The sequence below is a fragment of the Phyllostomus hastatus genome, unplaced genomic scaffold (genome assembly GCF_019186645.2).
Source record: "Phyllostomus hastatus isolate PE091 unplaced genomic scaffold, TTU_PhHast_1.1 phas_scaffold_55, whole genome shotgun sequence".
Lineage (NCBI taxonomy): Eukaryota > Metazoa > Chordata > Mammalia > Chiroptera > Phyllostomidae > Phyllostomus > Phyllostomus hastatus.
In genome coordinates, this window is record NW_025334035.1 from 1,079,326 (window position 1) to 1,100,376 (window position 21,051).

General features: G+C 57.4%; 1 protein-coding gene across 4 annotated transcripts in view; it reads left to right on the forward strand.

Annotated features, from left to right (window-relative positions):
• The first annotated feature begins 1,328 nt into the window (after positions 1 to 1,328).
• Positions 1,329 to 21,051, forward strand: part of SPNS2 (sphingolipid transporter 2) — a 37,517-nt gene continuing 17,794 nt past the window's right edge. For 2 of the 4 annotated variants that reach the window (XM_045824081.1, XM_045824083.1), the window contains exons 1-2: positions 1,329 to 1,874; positions 15,354 to 15,419. In XM_045824081.1, coding sequence (XP_045680037.1) covers positions 1,508 to 1,874; positions 15,354 to 15,419 — 433 coding nt within the window. In that variant the 5' untranslated portion in view covers positions 1,329 to 1,507. The remainder of the gene's footprint in view (positions 1,875 to 15,353; positions 15,420 to 21,051) is intronic. The other 2 variants (XR_006783973.1, XM_045824080.1) reach the window with 1 other exon arrangement.

Genomic DNA, 21,051 nt, shown 5'->3' on the forward strand with positions numbered 1-21,051 from the left:
TTGCTATGTCATAACTCACTGTAGCCGATACCCTGCCCTCGGGCTTTGGGTCTGGAGGAGCCTGCAGCAGGAACTGAGCTTCTAACTCAGGGGTTTAGTATCAGAGCTGTGGGTCATCACCATCCCTGCCACTAACTAGCCACATATCCGTGACGGGGTGACTTCTGGGCCCTGAGACCTGTCTGTGAAACACAGGAATAATTCTTGTTTCCCAGGTTCTGTCTAGCCTCATACCATTCTGTCCTCAGTGCTTTGTTTGTACAGAATTTTCATTTCAATCAAAGCCTCAAAGAGATGAGTGAGGTGAGGTGGGGGGCGGGCACAGAACCATGGCACCTCTGAGACGGGTGAGGGTGGTGATTGTGGTCCTGAACACAGAAGCTACACATTCGAGACAGGACTCCTCCCTCCACTAACCACTTACTGACTTCCAGATTGTCTAAATCTTATCTTTCTACCTACCCCAGAGAGAAAAACTGAGACCCAGAGATAAACAGACCCAGAGAGAGTTAGGGCTCTAGTCCAGGGCCATGCCTCCCTCTGGGGCAAAGCTGGGCTAGGACCGAGCTTCCTGTCTTCCATTCAGCTTTGTCCCATACCTAGTGCACAGCTGGAAGTCTGAGGCTTGGGAATGCCACACCCTCAGGAGAGGAGGACCCTTCTTAATGCCCTGTTTCTAGTGGGCTCCAATTAGTGCCCTGGCTCTCCCTGCCAGCGGCTGCTTCTCTGTGAGACAGGGGTAGGGTCTCAGTGCACACACGGGAATGGGCCCAGGGGGAGCTCCCGTTGGAGGCTGATTTGGGCTTCCCTGGAGAGGTTACCAACATACCCTTCTGTGTCTCTTGTAGTCCTGGGACCCAGGCACCCGGGTCATGCTTCTTGGTTCTTACGCAGCTCTCCCTGAACTGATTAAATCAGGGCGAGTGAACAGCGGCTAGAGTGACCACGGGTTCTTCTACAGAAGCCCGAGCCTCAACTGAGACGCTCTGTCCAGAATGTGCATGTGCCTTGAGCTCGAGCCTTCAGCTGTTTCCTAGAGTCTCAGCCAAGAGCCCACTCTCGTGGTAGAGAGTGGCGGGGGGAGGGCACTGAGTTAGGTACAGGGGAGTCCTGCTTCCTGCACCCCGTTCCTAACTCCGTAGCTCCTACAAGCCCCCTAGGGTCTTAATCCACCTCCGAGGTCGCGCGGCCCCGGCAAGTCTACGCCCCCGTCGGGCAGATCGGACTCTACGGCTCGGCACGTGCGGGGCGGAGTTGTGGCTCCAACTTGGAGCTGATTGGGCGAAGCCTTGAGGGCGGAGCCGGACCTCAGCTGTCACAGCCGCGGCGGCGGCGACGGCGCTCGGTGCTGAACCTCGGCTGCGCTGCACACGGGGCTGAAGCGCAGGAGCCGACGGGGCCGGGTCGGGATGGTGCAGCGGCGGCTCCGCGGCGCACACACGCACTGAGTGGGCCCAAGCTGGGCCGCGCGTCCCCCGCGCCCCCCGCCGCCGCGATCCCGGCCGGCATGATGTGCCTGGAATGCGCCTCAGCGGCGGCGGGCGGCGCGGAGGAGGAGGAGGCGGACGCGGAGCGGCGCCGGCGCCGGGGGGCGCAGCTAGGAGCTAGCGGAGCTGGTTGCTGCGGGGCGCGGGCAGCGAGCGCCGCTGGAGTCGCGGCCGCCGACGATGAGGTGCAGACGCTGTCGGGGAGCGTGAGGCGGGCCCCGTCGGGACCTCCAAGCACCCCCAGCACCCCCAGCTGCGCAGCCGCTGCCAAGGGCCCGAGCGCGCAGCAGCCCAAACCCGCCAGCTTGGGCCGCAGGCGAGGGGCAGCCGCCGCCATCCTCAGCTTGGGCAACGTGCTCAACTACCTGGACAGGTACACCGTAGTAGGTGAGCTAGTGCCCCACCCAGCCCGACAACCAGGACCCCCCGCCTCGAGGTACCCCGGGGAGCCTTTGGTCCAGACCCTCTATATCCAAGCCTACGTGGGGTCCCTAAGGGTCCTCTGTTCAGGCACAGCTGGGCAAGTGATGCCCGGAGATCCACGGGTCCAATCCAGGGACCAAGCCCCACCCAGGGCCAAGGGTTGGGGGAGTCCCCACCCCTGGAATAGCCCACGCATCCTCGCCAGCCCTTGACGTCCCATCCGTTGTCCTCTTTTCCGAGAGTCTCCTCTATGTCTCTCTGCCTTCTCGCCTCTGCGCCCCCTTCCGCCCCCGCCTCAGATTTTCGGGCCTCTCCTCCCCTTCCCCCAGCCTAGGCGGTCTGTGGGTCCGTAGCCGGTCAGTTCCTTCCTTCCTCCGCTGGCTTCACTCCCTTGCGTCCCTGCGGCGAGTGCGCGCGCCACTTGCGGGTGTGCGCTAGGGGAGACCAAGCGGGGACAGCGTGGATGTGTGTGTGAGCGTGCGAGCGCGTGGCTGACAAAGGCTCTGGGCTGCGGGGAGAGGAGGGAGGGGAGGGGCGGGTCCGTGGCGCCTGGGGACCCAGGATGAGGTTTGCAGCTGGCCCTGGCCAGAGGCCTGTAGACGCCTCCGGGTGCCCTATGGCGCCTGGGGCCTGGGGTAGGACGCAGAACATTGAGGCTAGGGAAGGGTTGCCTTACCCTCTGCGAGCATCTGTAGGAACCAGCCTTTGGGATGGGATGGGGGTCCATAGAACAACCGGGTTCTAGTCCCAGGTTGCCCCTCCTGCGTTTTATGTGTGACCTTGGGCCAGTCTCAGCTTGTGTTTAAGTCTGTTTCCCTGTTTGTGAGGTGGTTGATTCCTGGGCCCTTTGGGGATGGAATTCCAGTCTGCTCTCTCCCCTCCCCCAGTTCTCAGTATCTTCCAGTAGGGACTTTCCCTAGACTGAGCTGCCCTTAGGTGGGGATGGTGCAGCCTTGGAGGAAAGGACTCTGGCCAGACTGGCATAGGTGGGGGCCCCTTGCTGGAGAGAGCTGTGACAGTATTCCTGGCATGCTGATCTAGACCTGCCTAACTACGGCTTAGTAAAATCTGGAACTACCAAAAAAAAAAAAAAGCTGGAGGAATTTTGGATGGATTTTAAAGAGAACTTTGTGGTGATAGAGAGGAGTGCCATGGCATAAAGCAGGTGCTGCCTGGGTCCCTTTCTCTGGGCCTCTGTCTCCTCCTCTGTGGATGGGGGTTTTGTGTCAAGTGGAAGGGAAGAACTCTAATGGGAGAGTGGAGGCTTCCCTTCCCTCACCCCTGCTTTCAAAACCTTTGACTCTCTCCATCCCTCCACTGCAGGTTGGAAGTGGGTACCAGTGGCACCTGTTTCTGGGGTGGGCTCTGCCCAGGAGGCTCTTACTTTTCTCTGGTGAGCAGGAATACCGAGTACAGCCCAGGTGCACCAGCCTGTCATACATGTTCCAGCCTGGGACCTGGGAAATTAAGTGCCACCCTAAGGTGACAGAAGTCAGAGAACACTGGGGCCCTATAGTCAGTGCAAAATAGACCTCTGTGTACAGGTGGGGAAACCAAGGCCAAGACAGCCCAGAGAGTGCACAAGAGGATGGCATTAGATCTACCAGTAAAACTCGCCTAGGATGAAGTTTTCCACCCCTTCTCAGCTGACCAATGGATGGTGCTGCTTTCTGGTGCTGTAGCACTTCCCAACTTGTTTTTTTCCAGCCCCAGACCACCCCTTCTGATATTGTTAGGGAAGCTGACTCTACCAGGGGCTGATGGGGAGAGCGTGGGATCAGGGAGGTCTGGTGCTTATCTGCCCCCACCCCGACTTGGGTGGGCTTGGGTGACAGAGTCAGAATTTCAGAATGGGGGAAGAAGATAGGACATTTCTGGTGACTTGGTAGGGGGGATGGGGAGCAGTGGCTAAGAGGGGTGTGGGCTGTAGGGAGGAAGGCCCGGAAAGCCCTGTGCAAACAGCAGCCTGGGCTGTGCATCCCTCCCTTTCCCAGCCAGGGCCGGAGCTCGTGCACCGCCCCGCCTCCAACACACAACATACACAATTTCCTCTCCGGATAGGCCTGGCTCTCTCTCCCTCGCTTTATGGTAGATTTCCCCCACGCTCCCTAGCCCGGAGTTCAGTTTTTAGGGAGATTTACTGTGTCTATGGAAACTACAAAGGCTTGATGGTCTTGGGGTGGGGCAGGGGAAGGCTCATTCCAGGCCGAGTCCACCTGCTGCTGGCTGGCCCAGCTGAAAGAGAGTGAGGATGCTGACAGTCCACTGCTCAGTCACTTTGATGTTCTCACCCCCAAAACCTCACACGCTGGTCCTGGCTGCCCCCTCATAAAAGGGAATTCCCACTCTCTCCCTTGAAATCTGTCCTAGGAATTTCTGTCTTCAGGATATAGATCAGCTCTGTCCAAAAGGAATAGAATGCAAACCCCATTTTTAATTAAAAATTTCTTGTAGGCACTTTAAAAAGGTAAAAAGAAGTAAGTGAAGTGAATTAGTAGGTATCATTCAACCCAATATACCCAACATATTTCAACATGTAGTTGATATAAAAGTTATGAATGAGATACTTTGCCTTCTTTTCCACACTGAGTTCTGACTCTGTGGGTGTTTGACATTTATAGCGCGTGTCAGTTTAGACAAGTCGCATTTCAGGTGCTCAGCAGACTCCGTGGCTGGGGTCACTGCAGTGGATGGTGCAGCTCTAGAGTCTTTGATGCTAGAGTCTGGATCCAGGCTCTTCAACGACCAGCTGCGTGACCTTGAGGATGTTGCTTGAGCCTTCCGGGTGATCATTTCCTCCTTTCCACCTCCTGGGTTGTATGGAGCAAATGGGACTGTCTCTTAGACCTCTGGGACAAGGCCAGATTCTTAGGAGAGCTTCACAAATGTCAGCTGCCTTCTCTTCTATGCCTCTGTTCAATCTGTGCCCGGCCATTACACCTTGCCCACTTATCTCTGTTTCAGACAGTCTCTCTGAGGACACCTTTCCGAACCTCTCCCTCCGCCACCAGGGCGACTGGTCTGCATCCTGGGAACAACAGTAGGTTCTGCCTCTGCCCTAGTATTCCCAGCACCACCCAGTGATCCAGCTAATTAAGGCCTCTCCTCCCTGCCCTGAGAACCCCCTGCAGGCAGCAGGCCTCAGAGCAGGGGAGGAGGGCTAGGCTCCCGCTCCTGCTTTCCTTCCTGAGCATTGCTTCAGTTGGATGAAATTGAGGTAGCCCAGAAACCAACTGCCTCTGGACTCTGCCCTCTGCCTCCTTGTGCGGATGGGGACACCGATGCCTGGAGAGTGCAGACACTTGTCCAAGGTCACACAGCAGGGTGGAGCCAAACCAGAACCCCCCAGTGCAGTGTTCTCTTGGTGGAGGTGGGGACATGCCCCCTGCTTCTGGCCTAGAAGCTCAGAGACTGGGCTGGCCAGACTCTTATCTACACCGATTAATTTCAGCTCAGTTTGACAGAGACAGTCTGAGCCCCCCTGGGTGTGTGGCTTCTGCTCCCATGGCCCCTACCAGCCTGGCGGCCACCCACTCTTCATTCTGCGTTCACCTGCGCCTGCCAGGTTAGGAGAAGGAGGGAGGCCCTCAGGTGAATGTCCCGGGTCCCCTCTTCCCGGCTCTGCTTCTTAGTGCCAGGGTTGCCTCTGCCCCTAGCCTCCCATTCTCCCATCTGTAAAATGGAAGCAGAGCTGAGGGTGTAGGTGGCCGCCTTCTGCTTCTGGAACCAGGCCCTGCAGGAGGGGGCTGGTGCTGGCCCGGTGCGTGGGTGGAGAATGACTATTTGAGACCTGGGATCCTTCCCCAACTTCTCGGGGGTACCTGTCCCTTCCCAAGTTCTTTCCCTTTGATCCAGCCCATGTAGATTGGCGCTTGAAACTGAGTGGGGCAGGGGCTGTTGAGGAGAGGCAGAACCCTGCCCTGGGGAAGTCCTTTTCTGCCACAGAAGCTGAGACTGGTATCCATGGCAACCACTCACTAACACAAACCCAGAAGGGTAGCTGAACATAGGGACCCAGCCAAGAACACAAGCCTGGCAGGGACTGGGGGCTTCCCCAGACACCTGAGCTGGGTACAGGAGAGGACTGCCAGGCTGGGTGTTCTAGCTCCTTTTTTTCTGTTTGTCTGCCTGCTTGAGTCTGTACAGAGCTGACAGATGGGGCAATGGAGGCCCAGGGTCTTTTACAGGATCACCTGTGTGGGTAGAGGCCAAGTTAAGCCTCACCTTTCCGGTTCTCACTATGGATAAGGATAGTCAGTACCACCTCCATATCGTCCCCTCAGGTGGCCCTGCCCTGGCCTCTTCCACATCATAACTATCAATAGTCTGCAGGGCAGGGTGTCCCAGGGCCGCATTCCAAAGCACCTGTCTGGCAGGTCAGCCCCCAGGTGAACCGCAGGCCAGCCTGGAATGCCAGCACCCTAATGACTCACTGCCAGCTGCCCATTTCCTTGATCCTTGTTCCTCCTCAGGCATCTTGCGGTTGGTTTCGCCAGCCCCTCGGCGGTGCTGTTGACTTATCCGAGGAAGTGTCTTGAAACTCACTACTGGACTGGGACCCAGGGCCATCTAATGCCCCAGCCTGTGCCTTAGTTTCCCATTTTATGAGTGCGGCAGGAAGGCTGCAGGACTGTAGGTTACGGCCTGATCTGCTAGTAAAGCTGCCGGGTCAGAGCTACTCAGACAGGAAGGAGCTCTAAGTCCCTTCCCCAGAAAGGAAGTGGCTTTTGTTTCTGCCCAAGTGTGGGCTCCTGAAATCCTGAGAGTAGAAAGGGAGTGAGAGGAGGGAGGCAAAGAGGAAGCTGGTGTGATCCCCGGGCCTGGGGACTGGGCTCCCTGCTGGGCTCTGACTGCCTTCTGGGCTGAGCACCTAACTTTGCCAAACTTGCTGTGTGACCTGATGCAGATCCTGACCCTCTCTGACCTCTGAATCCACCATAGGTGATTTTGCTCCTCTCTTTTTGCCATCAGTGTCTTGCTCCCGAGGGTAGCGTGGGGCACTTGGTCTCAGGAACTCGTGTCTGCTGGCCCCTTGCTCAGCCTGCACCTCCCTCCCCCAGGATAACCAGCTCTGTGCCCCAGGGGCTGCAGCAGCTAACCTCAGTTCCTGGGTAGTTCTCAGTGGTGCCTCTGCCCTCCTTCTAAGAAACCTTCCCCAGCTCTCTGGGCTGAGCCAGGCACCTAGCTCCTGCTTTTCAGCTGCACCCTACCCCATATCCACCACAGCACCTACCCTCGTGTGTAGCATGGCCGTCTTCCTCCAGCCTCGAGGGGCTGAGCCTGGTCATCTTTGTGATCCCAATATGTGTGGAGGTTTGGCACAGCCTTGGCCCTTGTTGATGGACTTGAGTGGCAGAGCTGGGTTGACCCAGACCTGCCTGACCCCCAAAGCGCATCCTTCTGAACTGAAGGGGCCTGGAAAGGTTTGGACAACCCTAGATAAGGACCAGGACCCTATTACCGAGGCCAGGGCTTCTCTCAAAGTGGATGGCACTACTCTTCTGTTCTGACCAGGTCACACAGTGAGCTGTGGGACCTTACATCTCTGGGAAGGAAATCAGAGAAGTGGTCTGCGTGGTCTGCCCAGCTCTCAGCCTCAGCAGTGGGGCCCCCTCACCAACATGCTGGGCAGAGTGGCTTCTGTATGTTCAGGAGGGCATTGTGGTGGCCCTGCTCAGCCTCTTGTGCAGAGAGGGCACTAGAGGCGAATGGCTGGTCCCAGGTCACACACTACGACAGTCAGCTCTGGGCCTGGCCCTCTCCTGGTAGCTAGTTGGGAAGTTGGTGGAAGGAGCCTGGCGGAGATGTAGCAGTGGGCAGAAGCAGTTGCATTAAAGCAAGAAGTAAGCAGGAACCATGTACTTGCCAGAGCTTGGAGGCTCAGGCTGGGTCCCGGCTTCCTACCTTCCCTTCATCCTCTGCCATCATGGAGACCTTGCTGGGGTGGCCCTGCTACCTGGTAGTTCCAGGAGGTCTTCATGGTCCCTTCACTGTCAAGCACGGATTTTCCAGTGGGGTCCCAGGAGGCTAGGAGCATGATTAGGCTTTGTAAAGTGTAAAGGGCAGTGCCTGGGGAGGGCATGTTACTTGGTCGCTCACTGTTTCTCGTACCCATGTGAGGGCTGTGGATGTGGATGTCAAGAAGGGGCTGGTTGCAACCTCTTCTCTGGGTTTTGTTGCGGGGAGGCCAGGTCTGGAGCTTGGAGGCCAGCTCAGCCTCGCTCCTGCCTGTTTCTTTGGCCTTTGTCCCCTTCACCTTCTGAATCTCAACTTTCCACCCCAGAAGTGGGAGCAGAAGTCACTGGTCCCTTGGCCACTGAAGCAGCACACCAGGAGAAGCTGGGGGTTTGTGGACTTGAGCTGTGCCATTTGGGGGGTCTCTTATCTCTCTCCCCACACCTCCCCTTATCTTATGGGGTCCTGTGATCATGCAGGCCACGCCCTCCGAGGATCATGATGAGGATGTGGCCACCTTGTCCTTTGTCCTGGGAGCCCTAGAGGTAGGACAGGGCCGGACCAGGGAGGCTGAGCTGGGAAAGGAGTGGCTGTGCAAAGCCCCCAAATTGCTAAGGCTGAGCCTGATTCCAGGAAAGCTGGCCCCAAATGATAGACCAGAACCACAGGACAGAGGCCAGGCTGCCTGTCCCCGCCCACTCTGGGCATAGAGACTTGGTGGGGAGAAGGGAGGGCTCTCTGAGCTCTGGGGGTGGTTCCTCTCCAGGGCTCGCAGGCTGGGCTCTTGGCAGGGAGGGGTGTCATGGCCTCCAGCTGGAGTGCTCTTTAGCAGACAAGTATGGAGTCTAGATCGTCCAGGGAGGGTTTGGGTCCTTGTACTCACAGTCCCTGCTGAGATGACCACTTAGCTGCCCTGACATTAATGACCAGGTTCGTAGGGCAGCATGGTGGTAGCAGGGTCAGCATATGTAGAACAAATGTGGTTGAGAGTTAGGCTGGACCTAGCAGGGATGTATGGGGGTCCTGGGTCACTTTCATGGGTGACCTGAGGCTCAGAGCAGGGCCCAGATGCTGCCGGAGGTCACTCAGCTTGTCCTTGTCCTTGTGGATGGCTGGGGGGGCAGGATCTTGTCCTGGAGAAGCTCTGGGGCAGGTAGAAGTGTGTGTGCTTGAGAGCCTGGGTCTCCAGCTCAGGGTCCACCTTGGCCAGTCCTCTCAGGCTAAAGGTTGGGACAGGGGGCGGGGAAGGTGTGTGGTCAGCAGGGCCAGGCTGTGGTTTCCCTGACTTAGCTATCTAGAGCCAGGTCAGCAGAGCCAGGCCCTCGGGCCCCTGTAATTACTGGGGTGGGAGCTGTGGCCCAGTGTTGAAGCAGGGGTGAGACTTGAGAGTAAGCCAGCCCTGAGGCTCCACAGGGCTACCAGGGCCCCTCCTAGGAGGAACAACCAATGGCAGTCATGGCCCATCCCTTCAGGTCCCTAGGCTCTGTCTCTCTAGCCATCCACCCCCATTCTGGAGAAAAGATCCCTGAGGTAGGAGTTCCCACTGGTCTTGACCTGGCTAGGGCTCCTGCCCCATGAGTTATTGATCTATGATAACTGTTATTGGTTACCACCTATCTGCCAGTTATCATTCTAAGCACTTTATGTGGATCAAGCCTCACAACAACTGTAGAAAGCAGATCTTAAAATGAAGCCATATTACAGAAGAGGAAACTGGCACAGAGAGGTTAAGTAACTTGCTTAGGGTCACACAGCAGGGAAGGTAGAGAAGCCAGGATTTGAATTGAGATGATCTGTCTCTAGAGCCCATGTTCTTGGGAATTCAGCTCGGTTGTCTGCTGCTCTGAGAGAGGCAGGGTGAATGGGGGGCAACGATGACTGTGCTGGAGGAGTGAGCTCGAGTAGCAGGTGGCCTGGCCGGGTTGATGAGGCAAGAAGAGACCTCGGGACTACAGTGGCTGGTCTTAGCTGGGGGCTCCTGCGGTCATTGTGGGTTCCCTGGTACGCCTTGGCCTTTTTGAGGACTCTGTGATGTCAGCAGGTTGGGTCTAGACCTGACTCCACCAGGGCTACTGAGGGCACTGGCAGTGAGGGGGGATCACCGTCAGTGTCTGTAAGCCAGCTGGCTGGGTGAGCCAGGCCAGATGCCACCCAGCTCTGGGGCTGCCCTCGAGGTTACAGGCCCGTGGTCAGCAAGAGCCACAGAGCAGGGGTTAGGTGGGGGTGGGGCATCCTGGCAGATGTGATTTTGGATCTGGGCTCTGGATGAAGTGGATCTTTTCTTTCTTTATTTTTTAAAGAGAGAAATCTACTATTTAAAAAAAATTTTAGAGATTTTATTTATTTATTTTTAGAGTGACAGGGAGGGAAGGAGAAAGAGGGAGAGAAACATCAATGTGTGGTTACCTCTTGCACACCCCCTACCAGGGATCTGGCCCAAAAACCAGGCATGTGCCCTGACTGGTAATCCAGCTGGTGACCCTTTGGTTCACAGGCCCGCACTCAATCCCCTGAGCCACACCAGCCAGGACTAGATGAAGTGCATCTTAACAAGTAGATGTGGACACCCTGACAGAGAAAGGGGTCATGGCTGTAGTCAAGACTTGGAAGTCCACAGGCTGTGATGTGCCATCGTAGCAGCCTCAGATCAGCCCCACCAGTGATTCCCAATCACCTGGGCTGCGTGTTAACAGATCTGCGCGTCTCACTCTAGACAGGGTGATTATGCAGGGGTGGGTCATGGGCGCCTCAAATGCTAGAAGAAATCTGGCCTTCGCTGGAGCAAAGGGGAGACACTAAGCATTGTTGGGCAGACACACCACTGAGCTAAGGCAGGTAACACTCTTAGAACAGTGTCTGGCTCATAGCACGCATTAATACATGTTAATATCCAGAGTATTATTGTTATTAGTAGTAGTATTACTGTGCCAGTGGTCTGGGCCAGTGCATTTTGGAGAACACATGGGTAACTGTGAGTCCTACCCACAGGTGACAACCCCCATATCCTTGAGTCACTGTCTGTGGTCTCACAGCCCAGGACTCAGTACACCAGTAAGGGCTTGTGAGATCAGGCTGCGGGAGGGATGCTAGATGGGCCAGGAGAGGCTGGAAGAGGGAGCCCAGAGAGGAGGCCAGGTGGTGAAGGAGAGGATCGTTGGGCCCATTCATGGGCCTGTGGGAGGCGAGAGCATGTCATGGCTGACCCCCAGGTATCTGGCCTGGGTAGTGCTATGGCACCACTCAGGGAATGGGGACCAGGTGGTGGAGCAGTGGACTCAGAATCCAGGTGGCTGGGTCACTTAGGGATGAGAGTCTGTTGGATTAAGCCACCAGGAGGTGGTTGGTTTCATGGAGGTGAGGACATCGAGTTGGGGAGGGGTGAGAATTCTTGTAAGAACTTCTTACAAGAATTAAGATTTTATTTATTTACTTTTTAGAGACAGGAGAAGGGAGGGAGAAAGAGAGGTAGAGAAACATCAATGTGCAAGAGATACATTGATCAGCTGCCTCTCGCACACGCGCAACTGGGGACCTGGCCCCTAACCCAGGCAGGTGCCCTAACTGGGAATTGAATCAGCAGCCTTTTGGTTCATGGGTGGTCACTCAATCCACTGAGTCACATCAGGCAGGGCTCTTGTAAGAACTTTAGCTGTGAAGAGGGAGAGGGCAGAAGCAGTTGGTAGAGACAAGTTAGGATTGCTTCTACCACCAGGGTGAGAGAGGTGTGAGCACTTTTGCAGGCTGATGTGCAGGAGACAGCAGTGAGGGAGAGGCTGAGAGGATAGGCTCAAGCCAGGGGCAGGCCCAAGGCCAGATCCCTGGGAGGCCGGAGGGACTGCCAGCCTAGAGGGGACAGTTAGCCTTAGACAAGAGGCGGGACCCTCAGGGGCTCAGTAGGACTGTAACAGGGATCAATGAGTGAGAAAATTCGGATGTTCTTGCTGTTCCAGAGTGTTTTCTGGGCCCAGGGAGGAGGACCCTGTGGGCAGAGGGTGATTCTGGCTGTGGAGTTGGGGTGATGGCCTGGAGATGCCCGGAGCAGGACCTGTGGCTATAGGATGGCTGGGGGCTGCGTGTGGGCTGGGAGCCCCACCTTGCCTGCCCCTGGCTGGTGGGGCTGGTGGAGTGGGCTTGGCCTGAGCTGTAGGAGGCTCCTCCTGGGCGTGAGGCCCATCCTGTGACCCACCAAACCTCAGCCTCCAGGAAAGAGGCTAAAAATAAGGCTGTGGTGAAGAAGGGCGGGGGCTGTGGGTGCCCAAGCCAGGCTGGATCCCAGAGGAAAGTCTGAGACGACCGGCCAGGCTGCTGTGACACACGCTTCCCGTGCCAGTGGCCAGTGGGACCTCATCCACTTGTGGCTATGGCCCCTTCCAGGCCTGTGAGAGGGAAAACAACCCAGTGAGGCTTGGGCAGGGCCTGCATAGGCCCTGTTTCCTGGGAAGGTTCTCTCTGGCTTTCTGCCTGGAGCTGAGGCCTTGCACCTACGCCTGGGCTCTGGGAGGTGCTGGGGGTATCCAACACTTCCAGTGTCTTGAGACCTAGACTGTGTGGGAGCAGCCAGGGACCCAGGGTGCCATCTGGATGTGGAGAAAGGTTCCTGCCCCCTGCCAGGAGCTCTGCAGTAGAGGAGGTCGGGGAAGTTGCCTGGAGGTAGAGGTAACCGCTGGGCCTTGAAGTCATGGGATGGAGACTGTGTCCAGGCAGGTGGCCAGAATGTGCCTTGGGAGGAAGCAAGAGTGTTTTTGTCGGTTGCGCACACAGGCCATCTTCATGGTGACCAGCGGGCCTGCAGTGACTCTGGATCCATGCCTTCCATGTGGCTGGGGTGAGCACCCACCATTCAGGGGCTCGGGGGCACAGGGGGAATTTGTCCTCCCACCACTTCCGAATCCCACCCATCCTCACCCAGGACCTAAACAGTCCCTGTTCTGGGTTCTGAAGACCCAGACTTGCCATGGCTCCAGCCCGCAAGGGGCTCCAGGTCAGGTCAGGGAGGAGGTGGACACTCACGAATGTCTGTGCGTCCGCTCCACACACAGTAACCGTGGGCGGGCTGTGTGCTGGGCCCCGGGCTGGGGGATGAAAGCCAACCCCACAGAAGCAGTGTGGCAGAAGAGCAAGCTTCCATTCCGGCAGTAGACCTGGTTTCAGATCTCACCTCTGACACCATTCCCCTTCTCAGAGCCTCAGTTTCCTCAGATGTAAAGTGGGGATAATCATTGTAGTTAGTAGCATAGGCAGCAAGGTGACGATAATCATAGATATGAGCATAGGTAGAAATACCACCAGAAGAGCCTCACACGGTACCTGGACCTTAGCAGGAACCAATAACTGGTGGCTCTTAGCCCCTGGCTACAAGAGGTCCAAAGAGCTCATACCCAGGTCCCTATGTGTCTTCCCTGTAGGGCTAACTAATCCTGGTATGACGAATGCTAAAGCAAGGATGACCAGGGGCGACTAGCTTATTGAGGTTGGTGGGAGGGAGAGAAATCAGGGAAGACTTCCCAGAAGAAGAGGCACCTGAACTAGTCTTGAAGGAGTGGCAGGAATCGGCAAAGCCAACATAGTTGCGCCAGGGTAGAAGAGGAAGCATGAGTAAATAAATGATGGGGAGTGGGGGGGCATGAGTAGTTTTAGGTGGTTGGAGTATGGGGTGGAGGGATGATGCCCTGAGGTGTGAGGCTGGAAGGCAGGGTGGGCAGGGCTGGCAGGGCTGAACCTGCAGCTGGTGGCCTGGTGAAGGGGCTGTGTCCTCCTGAAGCCCTGGGGAGTCACAGTTGATAGTGACTATGCAAGGGATGTGATCAGACCCACTCATCAGGAGGGAACAGGTCCTGGCTCCAGAGTGGAAGTGGACTGTGGGGTGGGAGGTGAGTGTGGGCGGTTCCCCAAGATCAGGCCCAACAGTGCCACCCGCCACCCTGATGGAACTCTGGGCCTCTGAGGCCAAGTTGGGGCACCTTGGAGGTCCCACTCGGTGGCTCTGCGTTCCGCAGGCCCAGGCCTGGTCTCTGGCTTCTGCTTCGAAGGCAAGGCCACAGCCCGCCCTGGTTATTAAGTCATTAACTGGGCCCCACACGGCCTCTTCATTACGGGTAATTATGGTAAATCCACTGAGGACGTTAACAAGGAGGAGGACATTAACAAGCAGCTTTTCTCAGCTTTAGGCTGCTAGGACAGCAGCTGGATGGACCCGCGCCCCAGGAAACTGCCCAGCATCCCAGCCTCGGGTCGTGGGAGGGACAGTGACCTGCTCTCACCCCACTTACAGCCCCGGCCACCAGATGGGACCCTCATACAGTGCTTGGGGATTCCACTTTCACATGGTAGAACTTGAGTGTGTGGCTTAACTTCCTGTGCCTTGGTTTCTTCATCTGTCCAGTGGGATAATCGTACCATAATAGGGTTGTGTGAGGATTAAACTAGCCAAGCACTTACTGCTCAATGATTTGAACCATCATTTCAAATGCTGACATCATTGTCTTCACCATCATCATCTTCATCATGAAAAACCTGGGAATCCCCCGAAGGCAGGGTCCGGTCCCTTCCCCTGCACCGGGAGCTCACAAGGCCCTGTCTCCTCCTCTCTGCCCTCCCTCCTCAGGCATGTGGTGGTCAGGGCAGTCTGGCCTGTGGCCCAGTGTCCTGGTGTCCTTAGAGATGAGTCAAGGTTGGGGTGGTGGTGCTGTGGGCCCTCGGGGTTGGGGTTGTGCTCACTCAGGGCCCTGGTTGAGTGCTGTGAGAGGGGAGCGGGGCCCAGGAGCTTGCTGGCCCCGCTGCAGCCATGGCTCAGTCTGTTCACAGCTAGGGGTCGTTTCTGTTTGCCTTGCCGGCCTCTCCCCCGCAATGCCCTAAAGGGAGAGAGAGGTGGCTGGGACTTGGGAAAAGGAATCTTCTTCCCCTAGAAAAAGCAAGCCTGGAGCCCCACCTGCTTCCTTCTGCATCGGAAAATTGGGTGTCCTGGTTATAATCCTGAGGACAACTGGCTGAGTGTGTGTGCATGTGCGCTCACATGCCTGTGTGCACGTGCTGGTGAGCAGGTGCGAGCATTGCCTGCAAGCCCCCTCAGCCCCGGCCCAGCCAGAGAGCTTCCCTCACAGCTCTCAGCGGCTGCCCACCTGCTCTCTGGGCTGCAGGTTCAGTGCCTGTTCGTCACTCAGTCTAGGCTTGTGCCACAGGTGGGCAGATAGGAAGCTTGGCTGCCTCACTGGGCTGAGTGACCACAGGGGAACCTGGGCTGTGCCTCAGGCCCCTGCAGTGGCTGAGGGAACACGGGAGGCACAGTGGGATAGGACGGAGCTTGGCCTCCGAGGTTCCCAGTGACCTCAATGACCTGGGCAGGGTGGAGTTGTACAGATGGGGTCAGGCTGGGTCCTGCAATGTGGAGAGAGGGCTGGGTTGGAAGTAGGGGTCACCTGCGTAGGGTCGGGGGATAGGGGTACCAGGCATCAGACATCTCTGGTAAGCACTGTCTGTCTTCCCCTCCAGGCGTCCTTCTGGATATCCAGCAGCACTTCGGGGTCAAGGACCAAAGTGCCGGATTGCTGCAATCAGGTGAGGCCCACAACCCCCGGCCAGGTCTTGGTCCCCTCCTTCCTGGTGGGTCATTCTCTGCTGGCTCTTGTACTGGCCCTGACTGGTTGGTGAGAAGGTGGGTTTTGTGTGCAAACCCCACGGTTGCCACTCACAAAGGCAGCCCTTCTCCAGCCTCTGCTTCTCTTCTTGCAAAAGAAAACAAATTGCACTTGCCCTGCCAGGCTGTGGGAGATACATCAGTGTACAGGCCTGGAGCCCTGGAGGTGACTCCTGGGGCCTCATGGGGACCCAGGGGTCCAGGCTTCATCCAGAGGCTGGTGAAGGGGGCTCCTCAGGTCAATAAGTTGGGCACTGTCAGCAGAGCCTTGGCAACCTCATGTCCATTTCCTCCCCCACCCCCAGTTCCTTCCTGCCATCGACCTGGGAGTCATCTCTTAGATGTCAAATCAGGAAACCCCCTGGGCAGCCCAGAGCCGTTCTCAGACTCAGGGCGGGAGCCAAGCCCTGGGCCTGGGGTTCTTGGCCCTGTCTCCCTCGTGTGATGCTTGGGGCGTTAGGGTCCATGCCCCCTGGGCCAGGGCAGTTGGCAGGTCATTAAGCGATTATCCCAGCCTGTCTGCCCTTCCTGCTAGGGTCCTTGCCTCCTTTGTCCCTGCCCACGCCATGGCCCTGGTGGGTCTGAGCCCCTGGCTCCCCGGCCCACTCACTCACTGTGGCCATGCTGGCTGGCTCCTCAGCAGGCCCCTTAGGCCAGGGCAGAGACTCAGAGCCAGCAGTGCCTGCCAGCCTTGCTGTGTGTCTGGGCCCAGTCCCCTTGGCCCTGGTTCCCCTGGGTGCAGGAGTTCAGCTGAGTGTGAGGCCCAGTCAGGGGTACAGGAGGAAGTCCCCAGTCTATATTCTGGTCTGGGGACCCTTTTCCTGCCTGGGCTCCCTGGGAGGGAGGGGTGGCGGGAGCCGGCCCTCTCCAGGAACCTGCCTGACCTGTCTAGGTGGCATTCCAGTGTGAACAATGCCAGGCCTCCAGAATGAGCTCACAGAGCCAGGCCCCCTACACCCCCGCCCCAGATAGGGCCTTGGAGCTCAGAAAGAGGGGTGTGATGATTGCTGGCATGTGAGGGTTGACAGAACTAGGACCAGGGCAAGGCAGCCCCTCCTAAGGGTGGCCAGGTGCCTGCCACTGCAGACGTCACCTCTACCCAGGATGTGAGCCCAAACCCTTACCTGGCCCCTGCCCCCTTGCTGGGTGTCCCTGGCCGCGCCAGAGCAAGCTGGCCTGCCCTGGGGCCTGGGACAGGTCCCTGCAGCCTCCTGAGCTCTGCACTTATAGAGGGGAAGAGAGTTCAAGCTAGATGGGAGCGTGGGAGAGGGCAGGCTGCTGAGCTGGTGAGGAAAGGGCAGGAGAGAGCCTAGCCACCCAGACCCCACCCACTGTGGCCCATGAGTCACTGGGGACCTGCCGAGCCTCATCCCCTCCTGGTCGTGGCTTTGCTGACTGATGGACAACAAGGCTCTGCTCCAGTCTCCACCATTCAGCCTCCACTGAGTGAGGTCAGGACCTGTGCAGCCACCCAGGGAGTGGGTGGGAGGTTGTAGTGCTGCCACGGTTATGTCCCAGGCTGCCTGCTGGCTAAGAGAGAGAAGGCATGGCAGTCGCTACAATCCCTGGCAAGATGGCCAGAGGTGGACAAATACTCCACAGGCATCATCTTGTCTGATTATTCTTCCTCCAAGCTTCACTTTCTAGATGAAGGGACAGAGGTTAAGAGAGGGGAAATGACTTGCTTAGTCTCATGGTGAGAGAGTAGCAGGCCTGGAATTGGAACTCCTCATGTGCTGTCCTCTTGGCTTGGGGAGGGAGCCCAGGTGGCCACTGGATTGGTGAGTCATGTCCCAGGTGTCTGAGGGTCTAGCATCTCGGCATTCTCTGGGCCATGATGAGAGTCCCAGAACCCTGAGAGGTCCTCCAGTCTTACCTCCTGACAGTCACCCTCCCACCTTCCTCCAGCACAGCTGGGATGGCTCCCCAGAACATCCTCACCCCTTTGGCCATGTGAGCCAAGAAGCCAGGTGAGCTAGACCAGGATGTGACCCATCCGGCACCTAGGCAAATCACCTAGTTGGCCTGGCCCCAGGCACCTGCTTCCTTCCCAAGCCCTGATAAGGTCGGAGTCAGGTGGAGGGTGCCAGCCAGGTGTTGGTGCTTGCCCGGATCAAAGGGCCAGGGCTGAAAGCCGGGTTGTCTGCTTACTTCTGGGCACCAGGGGCTCCTGGGCCGGAGGCAGGGTGGGAGGTGGCTGAGGGTTAGGCCTGGGCCTGCCCCTGCTGTTTTCCCTGGGACCAGAGCATGAGTGCTGGCTTGGGAAGAGCTTACTTTATGTAGCCCCTTGCAGACTGCTGCTAGCTCCCAGCTGACCCCCGAGTCTCCTGAAGCAGCCATAGCTCAGCCTCTGTGAAAGCCCACAGCAGTATTGTAGCAGTTGGTGCTCCCTGCTTTGGGAAATCAGGAGCCCCCACAACCCGCACTTAAAGGGGCAGCTGCTTCTGACGCTCCTGCAGGGCACGCCCTGTGCTGGGCTCTGCCACAGACTCACTCAGTCCCTGCACTCAGGTAGATTCCCTGTGTTGATGGGAACAGAAGACATACCCAGTCTCCACCCTGGCACAGGGGGGCTGTGGGAGCCCAGGGGAGACCGCGTGAGTGCACACAGCGCTCTGCCTTGTGGCGGGCGGAGGAGATTTCCTCGAGGAGGGGCCGCTGGAGTGGGACTTTGGAGTTAGAGTTCACTCAGGGGAAAGCACTTGCAGTCAGTTTGTCAGATGGAGTAGATGTCAGAAGCCCTCCTTTCCCCTCTGTGCTGGTTAAATTATGCCAAGAAACATTTGAATTACATAGCTGAGCTTGAAAGCTAAAGCTGGCAGGGAAATTTCCAGGCGCCAGAAGCAAAGAATTGAGCTCAGAAACAGGAGTGGGAGCTGGCACTGAAGACAAGTGATGCAGAGTGTTCGGGGACCAGTGTAGGACTTAGAAGGTCCTTACAGTATTTTTAATGTAAGTGTTTTTCATGATGAAAATTTTAAATATGCATAAAATGTAGATAAACAGTACAATGAACCTCCATATAGTCATCACCCCGATTCATCAGGTAATACCAGTCTGACCCAGTTTTGAGGTTCAGGGATTTCTTTGTTCTGAGGACTGGGTGGTGGAGTTTTGGGGTCCAGTGTGGTCCGTGTGACTTGGTTTCCACTCAGAGCCCAGGGCAAGCGCCCCGATTTCAGTCTGTGCCCCCAGGCCAGTAGCAGTGTTCCCAGCTGTGAAAGAGCATCTCATCCCGGCTGTGCCTCTGTGCAAAGCCCAGCCCAGCCCCGCTCTGTGCAGTTCTGGGACTCCTACTGCCTTTCCCGGCAGACGTGATGTTTTCAGGACACCGGCAGGGGCAAATCCAAAACTGCGCCTCAGGAAAGCCTTAATGGTCAGGACCTTGCGTGAGGCGCAGAGGACAGTTCCCGCGGGAGACAAACTGATTCAAAGTGGATAGAGCAAGCAAGGAAGCCCGCCTTTGTGGGAGGGAGTCCACTGGCCCAGAAAATGGGAAAACTGCCTCCCGAAGAACAGCAGAACTCCCGAGGGCCTCCCGCTGCCGTATACTGAATCGTCGAAGCGCCACAGGACAGAGCAGAACATACAGGACAGGAGCAGTGCCTTACTTTAAAACAAACAGGGAGATGTCCAAAAGACCTAAATTTTAAATTCTGCTACTGAAAAAATATATGTATTAAAATGAAAAAGTATAAAAAATTAGAGTTGTGAACAGGTAGACTATGCCCAGCTGAGGAAAAAAGGGCATGTTACCCATCTGAGGGGATCAGCAAAATAGAGCTCAGGGGAAGGGGAGGGAGAAGGAAGGCTGTGGTCCTGCCCGGCTCTGGTGGTGGCGGTGGCGGCGGTCCATCAGCCCCAGCTGGAGCATGGGGAGAATCGGAGGAGAGGAGGCTGGATAGTGGTGGAAAGCATCTGGATTTCGTCCTGGGGCAGTGGGGAGCCAGAGAGTGTATCAGAGTGGGGCAGGTCCCTGTAAGGTGTGTGCATCAGGACTCACTCTGGGGCCCAGGGTGGGAATGGCTGGAAGGCAGTTCAGGGCTGGGGAGCATGGGGTCATGGGGAAGTGCCAGGGTCCGGGGTGCGGTGGGGGTAGTGGGGGCTGAAGAAGAGCCAGGTCAGACCGAAACCAGACAGCGCTTCTGCTTCAGGGCTGAGTCTCCTTCTGTCCTTGCTCCCCTCCCCACTCTGCCAACTTAGTAACATCCTCTGTTTGGGTTCTGAAGACAAGGCTGGGCAGCCCCTGTGGCTATTCCCGCAGGGCCCCCCTGAGGCCTGAGGGGCCAACCTGAGGCTTACATCCTGAGCAGGCTATAAAGGAGCAGTGGTTCCTGCAGGAAGCCTGGACGTGGTAGCTTTTGGGCTCCAGTGGGGCCAGGCTGGCCTGGGCTGCCGTCCTCCACATCCAGTGGGCAGGGAGGATACTCAGGCAGAGCCTGACCCGTGCCCACCGTGGGCCTGCCCACAGGATGTGAAGGCTGACAGATCAATTCCAAATAACACAGGTTAGCCAGATCTGGACTTTGTAAAAATAGTCCTGGTTCAGTCCAGGCCACGGAAGGGGCTGGATGCGGGCTCCAAGGCCACAGTGTAGGGGCCCGGGGCTCCCCCAGCTCAGACCTCACCCACTCCTCTTCCAAGACCCATTCTGGAGTCAAATAGGACCACGTGTGCACGGAGGGTGGCCCAGCAGCTTCTTGGTGGGGGTCCTGCCAGTGCAGAGTCCTCAGGGAGGGCTACTCTGAGCTCCTGGGTGCCGGTCCCTCTGCGGGCCCACAGGGGAAAGGGCCTTCAGCCAGTGGCCCAAGCCCTTGGACTGACATGAGAGGCCGACAGCCCTGACAGATGTTGTCTAAGCCATTTTCCTGGTGACTCTCGTCAGCCCTGGGAGGTAGGGGCATGGCCCACCTCACTAGAGAGGAGTGAAGCTCAGCCCAGGTTCTCATGTGGAGCCAAAGGCCCGACTTCTCTGCCCTGCCATCCGGCCTCTGCCCCGCCCCCACCCCACCCCCTGGCTCCCTGCCGGCCACTCCATTGTCCCAGACCTGTGGGCTCAGCACATGTGAGCTGAGCGAGGGCTTCCCCACACCCAGGCCACAGGATGTCCTCACTCGGGAGCTGCTGGGAAAGCCACCCCAGGGACAGCAGAGGTGGGGCCGCCAGGCTGCCCAGAAAGCTCTCCTCAGACAAACAAAGCCTGTGCGGTGGGGGGTGGGGGCACAGGGAAGCTTCTAGCCCTGCTGGTCTTTATTTTCAGCAGAGCGGCCTGCTGGCCAGACTGGCCTCTGTGCCCCTGTCTGGGGCGGGTTCATATGTCCCTGCCTTTGTGCTGTTCCTTCTGCTAGCAACACTTTCCTCCTGCCCCTCCTGTGAGGGTGTTCAGCCCCCTCCATGGGCCTGTGACATCCCTGAAGGCCAGGAGAGTCCTCTCTCGCATGCCCCACGCAGAGCACAGGGGAGGGCTGCAGAGAAGGTCGTGTCTCCCACTTCATAGCTGAGGCCAGTAGTAGGTATGTGGGGGAACTTGCCCAAGATCACATGGTGACCCCC